The sequence below is a fragment of the Sparassis crispa genome (genome assembly GCF_003851025.1).
Source record: "Sparassis crispa DNA, contig_000002F, whole genome shotgun sequence".
Lineage (NCBI taxonomy): Eukaryota > Fungi > Basidiomycota > Agaricomycetes > Polyporales > Sparassidaceae > Sparassis > Sparassis crispa.
In genome coordinates, this window is record NW_020939749.1 from 3,306,674 (window position 1) to 3,320,657 (window position 13,984).

Below are 13,984 nucleotides of genomic sequence, written 5' to 3' on the forward strand. Positions count from 1 at the left end.
ATCTTCCACAAGTAACTTCTAAGTGCTACGTTCGGTAGGACCACCACTCGCTGTCGGCACACAGGTGATGTATATTCCTTTGATGCCCGATCTTCGCGAGCTCTTCGCAAGCACGTAGTATTGAATATACCGTACGGAAGGGAAATTGCTATGATTGCGGTTTACTAACGACTTGTGGTGGTTTGAAATTGCAGGCAATTGCAAATGACTGCAACAACGTGATGAATATTTCTCCTAAAAAGTCTGGGTGAATGTTGTATTCGGGGTTGTCATACCTGGGCATTGGTTAGTGATATGCCGGTGGGTGTGAAACTTCAAGTCGTACTAGGCCGGAGGCACGGTGCCGTGAGTCCACCGGATGCTCTGGCTCTGGAAGGGCGGCAAGGTTGCAAAGACTGATGGCATCGAGCAAGGCATCATGGCCACCGTCTACCGTAGTATCGTCGGATGCTGTGATGGTACATAAGTCACTCGCTTCGACGAGGGAAGTCCGGTGCAGCAGGCCCTAAGATAGTGTGCTCCATGTCTACGTATACGGAGTAGCACGACCACTGGTGTTGCATCAGCGGTACGAAGCAGAGATCTGGGACTTAACGAAGTATTAGCTATCATGCACGGCGGCTTGTGGCAGAAGACACAATATTTATTATCTGGATCATAAAGTATCTCATCAGACCTATCCAGCATACCGTGCAGTAGTACCCACTCTGAAATTGAAGCCCTTGCACTATCCAAGCGACTGCGATCTCGCCCAAGGAGCGCAGAATGAGTGCAGTAATGGATGCCTTCCCGTAGGATTTAGAGTGTTTCTAAATCATAAAGCGGACTACGGAATGCCCCACTGCGTCGGAACAGCCGGATTTGCGAGACCGTAACGACGTGAGACCATGATCTCTAAATCAAGTTCTAGACGGTCGGAGGATGAACGGCAAGATGATGTAAGTGATGCGGAACACCAAAGATAGGCGACGATGGGGGGGTCGACCCCCCCCTTCCAGACATAAGGTTTAGAAATGTCTCACTTTGTTCACATGCTCGTCGGAGATCAATTGGCCGACATGCCGAAGTGATTTAGAGACGAAATCTAGCTTTAGAACGTCTCTAAACGGCTACGGGAAGGCATCCAATGATGTCCGAGTCGCATAATGTTTGTTCGTCCACATTGGGCGCCACGTGCATCAGCAAAAGTCAACTTTTGCTTACCGGTGTTATTCCCTTGATTAAGGAAAAATAAGGAGATCCCTTCTCTTATTCCTCCATTATTCACCGTTATTGGCTTTAATTGCCCAAATAAGAACAGAGACCTCCTTAATTAAGGAGATAAGGGAGCTAAATGGAGGTAACCAAAAGTTGACTTTTGCTGATGTGTTAGTCACGTGACATTACGATCTGAGGCGCGTCTAACTGATCCTCGCCTTTTGTCGAATTTGCCCTGCGTACAGCCATCTTGATCCCTGAGATTGCACGTCACAATGGATTATCTTCGTCCCCAGTATCATAACTAGTCGTTGGAGGCACTCGGCAAACTTAGCCCATTATACCCCCTGTGGCATATTCGACGCTCTTCCTCCGAGTCACGACTGTTGTCTGACAGTCTATTCCTGACAACGTTCGAACGATATGGAGGCGAATAGTGCATTGTCAAGCTACGATATTCTGCCCCAAATTTTCTGTCATCTATCACCCACGAAGGGCAGGTCCGAATTTGCTGATTCGGTAACTCTGGCGAGCTGCGCTCGAGTGAGCAAAGCATTTTCGGACAATGCGCTTGACGTCCTTTGGGAGGACTTAGATCATTTGTACCCTCTTCTCCAACTCTTCTCATCGTTCGTACCAGGCGATGATTCCCCTCCAGATTCCCTCGACGATGGCGACGAGCCAGAACGAAATTCAGACGTCAGTAAAACCTCGCCTGTTGGGAGTGCAGTGAGACTGATGTTTGCGTTTCATCAATGTCAGTCCCTAGTCGGAGACATTACTCCAGAAGAGTGGGCGCGATTCCGACAGTATGCTCGGCGTGTACGCACTCTCAACTACAGCGGAGGATCATCACAAGCTGTGCATGACATAACAAGCTACCACCGTACTCATTTTGGCGACCAGGCCCTCCTTCCATCGTTGCACGAATTCTATTGGCAAGCTTCGTATGCTCTGGACATGAACGTACAGTTCTTGTTTTCACAGTCGCTTCGTCTTGTGTCTATTGTCTTTCTCAATACTTGCAAATTGAGAGACCGAGATATCAAGTTGCAAGAGATTATCGATAGGTTGTCGCAGCGGGCCCCTCTGCTTCAGGAGTTCCGCATTCGGGACCTTGCGCGTCCAATAGCGCTGACACCATTGGTAACCCGGTGCAGTCATTTACGCAACCTAGCTGTCATTGGTCCACCCCAAATGCTCCATTGCCAGTTTCTCGAAGCAGTGTCCGCACTCGAGTCGTTGGAAGAGCTCTGGATTCGCTGTGATATGATGCAACGGGTTTCTCCCACTCCTGTAGCACTCTCCACCTTGTCGTATCTGCGACTTGAAGGGAAGCTAGGCAACATTGTGGCGTTCTTGGGAGCTCTTGTCGCTCCGAACATCCGTACCCTCAAGCTTACGAACCACGAGCACACGAGTAGCTTCAATGATCATGTTCAGCTCATGACGATGGTGCACAAGGTGTGCAGCGCGTCACTACGTCGTATATCCTACCACAGCTATTATTCACAACCCGCATTGGACGGCTCCCACACCTTGCTGCATCTCTTCCGACCTCTTCTGCAAATTCATGATCTTCAAGATGTAGCTCTCATGTTTCGCGATGGAACGTTGGGATTGTCCGATCGGGATGTTTATGATATAGCGTCTGCCTGGCAGGAACTTCAGTGCCTTACCTTAAGAACATCCGAAAGCAGATTGGGGCCTCATATTCCCGTAGGCAGTCTTCTTCCAACGTTGGGTGCACTCGCCTGCTTTGCACGTTTCTGTCCACAGTTGGTGCAACTCGAACTGCCTTTCATTGCCGATCTTACGCCCTCATCCAACGACGAAATACGCGGGGTTGTGTCCCATTCCCTACGCAAGCTGGATATCTTCTGCATATGTGATCCAGGAATAAAGGATCCTTCTCAAGTAGCCCAATTCATCGATTCCACATTCCCCAACCTCGACCTTCCCAGGTCATTTCAAATGATCGCCAGTTCCTATCGCAGGGTAGGGGAGTTCGAATCCGACGCTCGTCAATCTTTCACGAAGCACAAGGACTGGGATGCAGTAGCTCTGTTACTTCAGGAGCTTCAATCTGCCCGAGAGCAGTGATGGATGGGTACCGAGACGGGCGTGCAAGGATGGTGAGTCTTAATAGCGTTCATGCGATCCTTCATTATCGAGCTCATAAGTTACATAATGCAATTATTCTGAAGAATCCCCTTCACCCTAAGTTGTCATCACAGTCTCACGTATAACAGTCCTGTGCATACTGCATATCCCGAGTGCTGTATCAGTGATGAAATGTATGTTTTTGGTATTTGTTTGTGCGTGACTAGCTGCCACTGTTGCCACTGCAGTTGCTCGTAAGTCATTGACACCTCCTGTGAATCCTGAAGGACGCCTGATCACACGGATGACATGCACATGGTCAGGTTTCCCTACTTGAGCAAGATTGACAGCTGGCGAGGCGATACGTTGAGCTGCCAAGCTCAGGTGTCCGAGAGCGATATAAGCGAAATACGCGCCGTCGTGGCTATTGCTTGCATCTGACCGAATACCACGTTGTGGCTACAAGTCATCTAACATTCATACACTAGTCTTCTACCCGCCCGTTTCGATACGGAAGCTGTCATCGACAAGTTTCCTGCTCCGATTGCGGGTCTATGCTGAATAATTGCACGGCCAGCTGACAGGTACCTTCATCGAGCTGTTGTCCTTGAGCTTTCTGCTCACGCATCTGCCAATATCTACTGTACTCGACTCTGTCGTTAAGCCGCCCAATGTCCACCATTGAGCGCCCATCGTCTTCTGTCCATACTGACATGATTTGCGCATGCAAGGACTGAGAAACAGGCTCTGGACATGTCACCTCATGTCTCACCCCAACATGTATTAGGCCGACATACCCAATATCCACGGTATTTTCTCTTACACTCCTTTCCCTCTGACCCTCACTGGCTCAGCCCTTGAAGGCATCCTCCTGCAACGCTTTGCGCGTACCGGAATCCACTTTCATTAAATCCTCGTGTCTTCTTTCTGCACCTTCTCTTGGGTTGAACCTTCTTCGCTCACCGGGCTGCAGGCAGACTGCGCGGTGTCGTGCTCTTGCCTCCTGTCCTTGCTGCGCCTGGCTTCCTTTTTTTGTCCTTGGCCACTTGCACTCACTCCTTCCTTGTCCCACTCCAGTTCCGAATGACATACCCTTCAATTCTAAGGAAACGTGAGTGCTGGAAATAGTCGAGCTTCATGATATTGGCATCTCATGGGGTTGAACTCGAAGGCATCACGGCGGAGCAACTTGGGTCAACAGCATTGCCTAACCTTGCGATATGGCTGTTCTTCCAGATCGCTGCCGGGCACATCCTACTCCCCCTTCTTGTCGCTACGTACCTTCGCTCGCGCTCTCTTAGACGACGTGCAACTCTCATCAGTCTTTGCTGCTCGTGGATTCTGACCGGCATTTTTTCATCACTTCTGTGAGCATTTTCCTTGCACACTTTTGTGCCCTTGTAATTATATCCTATGAAGGTTTTATAAAGGCACGCAACTCGGTTCTGAGCCGTCGAAAGGAATCTGTGTCACGCAGACGGCCCTCCTGGGCAGTGTTCCTCCGATGTGAGCCCATCTGCGATAATTAAGGTGGTCAGTCATTATTGAGCCATACTATGTACCCAAGGACCTCTCTCGCATTGTTGGTCCTCGTTTACAACGTTGCGTCCCAGTCAAGTGAACGGACACTTGGAGTAGACCCTAATCGAGGTCGCATTAGAACAGCTGCCGTAGGTTTCTGGCGTTTATGACATCATTTGCCTTGTGCTTTACCTTGCTATAATTTGTTTTCAGTTATGCATCACTCCGTACCTGACTTTCGCAGTTTTCGTCGCCGTTGGTGCACATGTGCGTAACAATTTACGTTAAACGAAAGTCATGTCTGAGGATGTTTGTGATATCTCGATGTTTCTCAGCTTGGGAGTGACCATGAAGATAGGGTGGACAGAGCGCAGCGCTTCTTTTTCTGCTCGGTAGACTGGACACCCTAGTCAGTTCTGTGACGTTCTCCGCCTCATGCAGTTTCTGATCAATGCTCTCGCGTCATGGCAGCAATAATGCCGCGTTTAGTTTCGCGTTGACGGCTTCTATCCTTGCGGCAGCTCTTCAGTGTGAGTTTACATTCTGTACATGTTGTCTCAGTGTATTTACTGACAGATGCATGATATTTTCAGCGTGCAATCTCTTCGACCTCTGGCGACGAAAGGATGTATTGTCCACAGAACATGAGGCAACTACGGATTTCCAGTTCTCTGTGCGGATCACTGTCTTCACCTGGTATAATCTCCTCTCTGCGATGTTAGTGCTCGTTCCGGTGCAGTGGCTCCCCCCAAGTCATTTTTGACGTTGACTTTTCTGCAGACTGAACCTAGTATCTCTTCAACACCTGGACACCGCCTTTCCGGACATATTCTCTGCCTCAGGTAACGGTTATTTCTCCTTTCACGCACACGCGCATCTTCATCAATGAATTCATCGCACAACAGTCGGCATGGCGCTGTTTATTATTTTCGGCACCGAGCGGGTGAGTGACACCAACATCCGGATGGCTACACCGTATCCCAATTTTAAACTCTTCCGCCAGGACATCATTCGCTCATGGCGATTCTGGCGCCGCGAATCTGGCAGCACGCGGCCTGAGCAACCAATAAAACCGAACTTGACCCCGACTTCTCCCTCATTCGACTTGGATCTCCTCAAGCGCACCGATAGCGACGTAAGCGAGAAGGCGCGGCTCGAAGCGCTACACGCGTACTACGCCGCCCGCGTGCGCGGGTTGGGCGTCGATGTCCAGATCATCGCGAAGCCCGAAGATGCGTTTCTGGCACAGAGGGACTCCGGCGTAGTTATGCAGGAGGATTACGGGTTGCCAGAGATGTCGTCTCCCATCTGGCGCTTCTAGATAAGTGCGATGGTTCCGCGGAACCAGTGTAGCTGTAGAAGAAGGAGAGGCCAGACGTCCGAGGAAAGACGTACTTTCTATGCACATTGCTAATAATACAGGTCGTGTAAATCTCAGAACGCTGTAGCGCATTCCGCGTGAGTCGGTAGTGTATCTAATGTTGATCACCTATTATAGTTTTCTGTTCTCGTAGTAAATTTCGAGTAGTCGGACTGGAGTTATAGTCAAGCAGAAAATGTAACGATACATACACTCGTTGTGCAATTACACTGTCCTAATCAAAGCATCGGGGTTACAGGAAATGGCCAAAGAGAGAGCACTGAGGCTGGTTTAGTGCGCGGAAATATGTTGCTCATGAACCACTGTTCGGACTGCGCCATACTTTGACCGTGCCATCCGCGCTAGAAGTGACGAGTTCGTCGCTATCAATTGGGTGGTGCTCGACCCAAGTGATAACTTTATGATGGACTTTCGGTGGCGGATTCGGTTGCAGAGGAGCCGCCTGGAGACGGCATCGCTCGGTCATAAGGATATATGCCGTGGAAGGTGAGATTCACCACTTACATCGACCAGATCCCAAGCCCATACCATACCCTTTTCGTCCCCACAAATGACACTGGCCTCTCCATGCCCGAAACACGCGCGACACCGGTACGACGTGTTCGTATGGCCCGTGAAATCATTGAGCATCTTGCCTGTCGACATGTCCATCAGGCGCACGTGCGAGTCGAGCGTCGTGGCGAGGTACGTCTGGCCGTCCTGTGAGGGGACGACTGCCGCAACTGGGTCTAAACGAAAGGTGAGCGGTGGAAGTGTTCACATGTAATGACTTCTACGCACTGCCAATGAAGTCGGAGCGCAGCTCGCCCATGCGGAGATCGTAGGTACGGACGTAGCCGTCAACCGACCCGGTGATAATATACGTGGGGCCCACGTGTAGGGTCTGCACCGCGTCGTGGGCTTCGTCGAGTACTTGGATCGCTTGCCGGTTCTGAGAGCTAGGTTTAGCTGCCATGAGCGAGAGTGCAAGCGAAAATTTAAGATTGAACTCACCGGAGGTCCCAAAGCTTCACAGTGTTGTCATATGAGCCTGCAATGCACGAATAACTTAGATGAAAGAACACAGAACTAGAGGATAGTCTACATACCACTGGCAAGAACGCTCGCATCCTCATTGAACTCTACAGTAAAGATCTTGGCCATATGGCCTGGTATCCGCCGGATAGTCGCGCCCGTCATCACATCCCACAAGAACACAGAACGATCGCCGCCCGACGAGGCGAACTTGCTGTTATCATGCGACCTGAGGGAAACAAGCTTCAGCATTAGCGTACCGCTACGCATCGCCCCCGCAGTGACCCACACGCTGATTGACAACACCTCGTAGCCATGAGCCGCATACACCTTGATTTGCGTGCCCAACTCGGGGTTCCAGAGACGGACGGAACGGTCCTGCCCGCCTGTCAGGATATATTTTGCGCTGCCTTTCGCATATCGAACAACATGGACAGCCCCCTTGTGGTTTTGGAGTGTCGCATGGAGGTTTCGTGCAACAGTAGTTGGGCCGCGGGACGGTGCCATGGTCGAAGTAGCTCAAGTTGTGGCTGAGCAGTCTCTTCACACCACTTCACATGCACTACCTTCCATAAATGGCAGGTAAATTAGATGCTCCGAAGCGCTTCTCGAGGCCGGCGCCGCAAAAGTTGTACTTGGAGTGTACATTCTATGTAGACTACAACTTCCACTCGACAATCGTACAGCATGTCTAGCAACGGTGAAGAAAAATAGCAGAAAAAATAATCAGACGTCAAACCTCCACACATGCACGCCATCGCCATCAGCACTCAAAATCCGCCTTTCATCAAACACCACGGTACCCTTCACCGTCTTCCTAGCGTCCAGTCGTTTCAGCCTATCCTCGCTAACCTCAGCCTTGCCAGTACAGACTGCGCTCCCGAACACTTCGGCGCCCGTGCCTCCTTCTAGGTCCCACACCCAGATACTCCCATTCACGCCGAGGCTAACACAGCGGCCATCCGCGAGTGCTAGAGCAGATACCGGCCCTATCTGCCCGTGCAGCGTGCGCACGAACGTCAACTTTGGCAGAGCCGTCGCCGACAATGACGCAGGAAAAGACAGACGGTAGAGTTGCAATGAGCTCGCACTGTGCATGCCCGACGAGGCGTAGGTGGAGGGGCTCGCGGGCAACGAGGATCCAGTTGTCACAGATGCAGTCGCTGCGGGGTCCGCCGGGGCGAGGACGACCCACTTTCCGTCGGTCTGCGTGTCTGCTACGCGCGCAACCTTGCGACTCCATTGCTCGCGCATCGCCTGAAGCTTAGACTCATCCACCCAACCTTGCGGCACATCAGTCGCGCGCGCTGTTCGTGTGGACGCGACAGTGAGCGATGTACTTGAGATGATGAGCTCCGTGGCACCGACGCTCCAGTGGGCAGGGAAAACGGGAATCGCGTATGCAAGAACAAGCTTGTAGTCTCCTGATACGAGCGTGGACAACACGAGGGAACTGGGTGGATATGACGTGAACGACGTAAGCGTCTGCATGTGTGAGACACTGTTCGACGACAGATCGTATAGAGAGAGATGGAATGACTGCGAGAGTGTCACGAGTAGAGGGTGATGGTACACCGCTTGGCTGATGGGTGACGTACGAGCACTCCTCGCAGCAGGTACATACGTGAGTAGCCGGGAGGAGTGCGACGGCGTGCGATGGTCCACGGAGAACAGTGAGAACTCCCCGGTTGACAGGAAGGACAGTAGGCGAATGTGTTGTGTGGAGTGAGGAGGCGATTGATCGAGAGCGAGTGCTGTTATTTGCGTTTGAACCGAGGATCTGCAATGCATTGTGTGCGTATGGTGCGTTGGGGCTGTCAGCACGATAGGAGGTGCGGACGACGTCTGAGACGACGCAAAAATAGTAACATTCCCCGCGAGCAGGATATGTGTCTGTTCCCTCGGAGGCACAGATACTCTCGACAGAGAATGTTGCACGTCCGTGTCGAGGGCTTCGACTGAGCAACGACCTGTATTAACTCAGTACCTCGCTCAACGTCGACTATAAAACGGTGAAATTACCTGTGCGCCAGTTAGAGCTTATCCGAAACATCCACTTCCAGTCTTTCACCTCTTCGGACTTGGCTCTGCCGGGGAGAGGGCGCACCTCTCGCCCATCCCCACGGCCGATGAAACCACGCACACCGCGGAGTCTCGTCCGGCCGTACTCACCGAGATACAGAGCCTTCCATAGCTATCTCTGCACATTCAACGACGGGCTGTCCCGAGAAGATGCTGAACGAAAGTACCTGATTGTCTAGCGCGAGCCGTGACCAGTTCCTGTTCGTGGACTGAATGGCACAGAGGTCTGTCCACGAGAGGTAGGAAAAGATCACGAGCACTATCTCATCATATAGGAGAGCATCGAAGTTCGACCGGGAGGAGTGGTTGGAATGTGATGGTCCCTGAACGTGCTGTCGTTTGGAAGGAGGAAGAGGTGCTGGAGATAGGGAATGCTTCGACATCGTTAACCCGAGTTGTGTATACCTCGAGCCAGAGTTTCGCTGGAAATTTAAAAGAATAAGTTCACTGTAGGCACTGCCCGTGCCACAACGGCGAGGACGATATGGGCTCTGCGTTCAGCAGCTCAGACCTAACAGGACAGTCGCAAGCTTAACTTGAAGGCATTAATATTCCGAGTCGTTGGCAGAGATTGGTCATCTCTATCCTTTTTCGGTCATGTGGTCGCGATCATCGGGGACTTCAACGTTCTTAGTTTGTTCTTAGTCTCTTCAGTCTCTTCAGCTTCTTCGAACAGCTCTGGCAGCTCACAATTGCAACACTACAACATGCATGGAGATTAATGCTGCATTTCCAACATGTCCCAACAGCCCGAGACTGCAACTGTGGTTAGATTATCGTCCATTACACCGGAACTCGTCGCGCGCAAACTTAGGGTGGCTGGACGGTTCGTCCCATGATAACCCTCAGAAGGCCCCGCTCAACACGCATGTCCAGGCTATTCACATATATCGCGGATTCTTCAACTTTGCTCATCGCAGACGGAGAAAATGCCCTTTTCGTGGACGTATCGCTATGTCTGAGTCCTTGGCAGTCGTACCTGTGGCTGCAGGAGAATAATGGCACCCTATTTGCGCTGGGTTACCTTGAGCAGGTACAGGTGAGCACGCATAATCCTTGCAGTCGCCAACTCTTACAACGTATTTACCAGGACCCAATCCCACTTCCGACACTCCCGCACCACGCGCGGCCGACCGCGGTCGACCCATACCTCGTGCTGTCTGCCCTTGTTGTGGACCATGTACCAGACCTTGACTTGGAACTCTGGAATAGCGTGGCTGAGCGCACAGAACAGCTTCGACTGAAGGTCGAGCCCAGAGATGGCGGATCAACTGCAGTCGCCGCGGCGCCGGCTTCTACTGGTAATCCGCCGGCGATTCAAAATGTTGATCCATTGCCAGCTTCAAAGCAAATGCCCATGCCAGGTACAAACGACTGTCGTCTTCGCGGCTTAGAACAGTCTCTCATGATTTTGTAGACTGTTCTGCCACTCCCTCCGATATCAAACAATTTACTCTCAACACGTCCTTACCAGCGAAGAAGCAGCAACGGCGCGCTTCTATAGTCGTACCCCACAATTTACGGACTCGATTTGTGGACACTATACCCTCTGACGCCGCTGGATCTATGTAACTTAGCTTTCGATAATTCAGTGTGCAGCGTGTTTGCGTACCCCTTTAAATTACATGTACTCGCTACTGGTTGCGTATAACTTGTGGCCCTCAAACTATGCAACATCTATATTTATTCTGTGCACCGGGAGGCCTGGTCACCATGGGACTTCGTCGCATGGACGTGACCGAACTTCGAGCTGCTGAAGAAGGCTGCACATGACGCGCGTAGCGCGTCTCATTTTCCCCAAGAGGCTCGACCGAAAGACGCCTTCACACTTTTCCCCTTCACCCCTTCCTGCCGTCACAGAGATCAGTTCGATGGATATCTCGTCAGTCCCTTGTATTCGTCAACGCTCTCAGTGAACCTCACGTCGCGCGCTCGACTAGATCAGTGTTGCAGGGCGGGTACCAGCACCCGTTGTCGCGCTCATGGCAGGCAAGGCGGCACCTCACGAAGGGGATGTTCATGTATCCCATCTTCATCACTGACGAGCCTGATGCGAGCGTCGATATTCCCTCTCTGCCCGGCCAGCGGCGGTGGGGCGTGAACAAACTCGAGGAGTTCCTCGGCCCGCTCGTGCAGAAAGGGCTGAAGAGCGTGATCCTCTTCGGCGTGCCTCTGAAGTGCACCAAGGTGCGTTCGTCCTCTCCCACTCGCCCGTTTTCTAATTGAACGCAATCTGCGTACAGGACGACCGCGGCACGCCCGCTGATGATCCCGAGGGACCTGTCATCCAGGCGATCCGGAAGCTGCGCACGCTCTTTCCCGCGCTGTACATCGCGTGCGACGTGTGCCTGTGCGAGTACACCTCGCACGGGCACTGCGGTGTCTTCCGCGTGGACGGGAGCATCGACCCGGAACCATCCGCTGGGCGCATCGCGGAGGTCGCGCTCGCGTACGCACGGGCGGGCGCGCACTGCGTCGCGCCGAGCGATATGATGGACGGGCGCGTCAAAGCGATCAAGCGTGCGCTCATCGACGGCGGGTACGGGAACCAGTGCACGCTGATGAGCTACGCGGCCAAGTTCGCGAGTTCGCTGTATGGGCCGTTCCGGTGAGCGCATGCCTCTGCGTGCGTGGACGCTTGGGGGCTGAATGAGCGCAGAGACGCCGCGGGGAGTGCGCCGGCGTTCGGGGACCGCAAATGCTACCAACTACCCCCGCAAGCCAAGGGCCTTGCGCGTCGGGCGATCGTACGTCTACCACACGCTTACACCGTTTGCATTTTATTGACGTGTGCGTCCAGCTTCGCGACGTGGGCGAGGGTGCGGATATCATCATGGTGAAGCCCGCGATGCCCTACTTGGACATCATCCAGGACGCGGCGCAGCTCGCACCCAACCACCCGCTCGCGTGCTACCAGGTCAGCGGAGAGTACGCGATGATCGTCGCCGGCGCGCGTGCTGGGGTTTACGACCTGCGCACGATGGCGTACGAGAGCGTGGAGAGCTTCATCCGCGCAGGTGCGTGCCTCTTGCAGCATATTGTGTAGGCGTTGGGTGATTGATCCTGTGGATGATAGGTTGCGGCCTGATTTTGACTTACTTCACCCCTCAATTCCTGGACTGGCTTGACGAGTAATCGACTCAAAGACAGATATCGCAGAGGCGTGTACTAAAAGGAGTAGCAACTGGCTGTTGCATCATGTTGTACTAAAAAAATCGCTGTGTTGTCATAGATGGCGATCCTGCTCAAATCGATGTATTGCTGTGGCGCTCTAAATTATTGCAGCAGGAAAATGTCAACAACGCTTGGATTATCGAGTCTAGTACATGAAAAGATACACTAGGTGCTATAGGTATACGAGCAGGACGTGAGTATATTATAGCGACCACGAGAGGCGATTACAACGTGAAGGCATCCCAAGAATATCGTATGATCATGTCAATGTCTGCCGAGTGATGCAACTAAGCATTGAAAAGAAGGCCCGAGTATTCTACTGCTCCTTGTGGTCAAGATCTACCGATGCCTCCCCTCTCTGGTCCTCCGATGTCGACTTAGTGGCAATGATCGCAGCTTCAGGTGCGGGATGGAAAACTGGTAGCTGCGTAATGGCATAGCCAAGCACGCCTAAGACTGGAGAGTAATACATTAGTCAACTTGAGCAAGAACATCGCCGCACCACTCACCAAAACCCGACAACTTCTCGATCGGAGTGTGGAAGTACACGCTGGTGGTATATGACGCGAACAGCGCCAAGCATACAACGAGGGTGGTGGCAAAGACGGCCCACTTGTGCAATGGCGGCCACTGTACGCGGTGCGCACCAAAGGACCAACGCAGCTGGTCTACCAGGAAGAGGACGGACATGGTGAGGAGGAATATGTGCCCGGACACATCATGTCCTCTCCGGAGCCGCGGCCTGCCACTCCAATCAGTATCTGGCATGACGAGCGACGCGGCGAAGAGGCCGGGATGCGTAGCGGGGGTGATGGTCGACCTGGTGTAGCAGTAGTTCTCCGGGATGGTGAGGAGCGCGCCGGAGGGGAGAGTCAGCACGCACTCGCCGCCTGTCGAGGTGATGAAGCGGTCGAGCACCGGGGGCCCGAAGAACCAGCTGGTGAAGGCGAGCCAGACGGCGGACTCGGCGAGGAACTGGAACACGCGTTCCTTGGTGCGCGCGCTCGGGGGGCTGGTGAGGAAGAGGAGGGCAAAGACGGCAGACGTCCAGCCCCATACGCACTTGATGAAGTAGACGTTGAGGACGTTCGTCTTGGACGCGAAGTAGTGGGTGTGGTGGAGAGGATGGGGGAGGTATGTGAGCAGCGGGTTAGAGGTGTCGAGGTAGGTGTCGTAGACGACCGAGTAGATCGTGCCGAAGAGCACGATGGACGTAATCACTGCGAGCGCAGCTAGGCGGGCGTCGGGCATCGTGAAACGAGGCGTGGTCGTCGTGGTCGTCGATGAGCAAGGTCAAGCGTGTCGTATTACGTCATATCATGGGCGCCAAACAACTTAAGCTCGCCATTCAGTAACCCTCACCGACAAGTATTTGCAGTCGGAGAAACCCCTTCGATTTATTTAAATTAGTACGTACTGCAGAGCGAAATAATACCGCGCATCAGGATATGCAGAAATATTTGATATGCGTTTCCACTCTCTCCGCAAATATGATACATGATTTCCGTTCGA

General features: G+C 52.7%; 7 protein-coding genes across 7 annotated transcripts; 4 read left to right on the plus strand and 3 right to left on the minus strand.

Moving 5' to 3' along the window:
* Positions 1–1,620: 1,620 nt before the first annotated feature.
* On the plus strand, positions 1,621–3,300 carry SCP_0311150 (hypothetical protein; the record flags this gene model as incomplete). Its single annotated transcript, XM_027756498.1, has 2 exons — positions 1,621–1,896; positions 1,960–3,300. 2 exons carry the CDS (start codon positions 1,621–1,623, stop codon positions 3,298–3,300), a joined length of 1,617 nt encoding a protein of 538 aa, XP_027612299.1.
* A 1,083-nt stretch (positions 3,301–4,383) lies between these two features.
* Positions 4,384–6,142, plus strand: SCP_0311160 (hypothetical protein; the record flags this gene model as incomplete). Its single annotated transcript, XM_027756499.1, has 11 exons — positions 4,384–4,411; positions 4,472–4,667; positions 4,720–4,806; positions 4,868–4,970; positions 5,035–5,088; positions 5,157–5,230; positions 5,293–5,351; positions 5,415–5,538; positions 5,602–5,663; positions 5,727–5,764; positions 5,825–6,142. The coding sequence occupies 11 exons, from the start codon at positions 4,384–4,386 to the stop codon at positions 6,140–6,142; spliced, it is 1,143 nt and encodes a 380-aa protein (XP_027612300.1).
* A 352-nt stretch (positions 6,143–6,494) lies between these two features.
* On the minus strand, positions 6,495–7,723 carry SCP_0311170 (Uncharacterized WD repeat-containing protein; the record flags this gene model as incomplete). Its single annotated transcript, XM_027756500.1, has 6 exons — positions 6,495–6,644; positions 6,707–6,930; positions 6,983–7,140; positions 7,196–7,232; positions 7,291–7,445; positions 7,506–7,723. The coding sequence occupies 6 exons, from the start codon at positions 7,721–7,723 to the stop codon at positions 6,495–6,497; spliced, it is 942 nt and encodes a 313-aa protein (XP_027612301.1).
* A 219-nt stretch (positions 7,724–7,942) lies between these two features.
* SCP_0311180 (hypothetical protein) lies at positions 7,943–9,681 on the minus strand (the record flags this gene model as incomplete). Its single annotated transcript, XM_027756501.1, has 3 exons — positions 7,943–9,186; positions 9,239–9,410; positions 9,466–9,681. The coding sequence occupies 3 exons, from the start codon at positions 9,679–9,681 to the stop codon at positions 7,943–7,945; spliced, it is 1,632 nt and encodes a 543-aa protein (XP_027612302.1).
* A 354-nt stretch (positions 9,682–10,035) lies between these two features.
* On the plus strand, positions 10,036–10,870 carry SCP_0311190 (hypothetical protein; the record flags this gene model as incomplete). Its single annotated transcript, XM_027756502.1, has 4 exons — positions 10,036–10,124; positions 10,175–10,337; positions 10,389–10,662; positions 10,716–10,870. The coding sequence occupies 4 exons, from the start codon at positions 10,036–10,038 to the stop codon at positions 10,868–10,870; spliced, it is 681 nt and encodes a 226-aa protein (XP_027612303.1).
* A 197-nt stretch (positions 10,871–11,067) lies between these two features.
* On the plus strand, positions 11,068–12,433 carry SCP_0311200 (Delta-aminolevulinic acid dehydratase; the record flags this gene model as incomplete). Its single annotated transcript, XM_027756503.1, has 6 exons — positions 11,068–11,180; positions 11,239–11,485; positions 11,542–11,906; positions 11,958–12,045; positions 12,099–12,315; positions 12,375–12,433. The coding sequence occupies 6 exons, from the start codon at positions 11,068–11,070 to the stop codon at positions 12,431–12,433; spliced, it is 1,089 nt and encodes a 362-aa protein (XP_027612304.1).
* A 355-nt stretch (positions 12,434–12,788) lies between these two features.
* SCP_0311210 (hypothetical protein) lies at positions 12,789–13,723 on the minus strand (the record flags this gene model as incomplete). Its single annotated transcript, XM_027756504.1, has 2 exons — positions 12,789–12,928; positions 12,982–13,723. The coding sequence occupies 2 exons, from the start codon at positions 13,721–13,723 to the stop codon at positions 12,789–12,791; spliced, it is 882 nt and encodes a 293-aa protein (XP_027612305.1).
* Between the last annotated feature and the right edge of the window lie 261 nt (positions 13,724–13,984).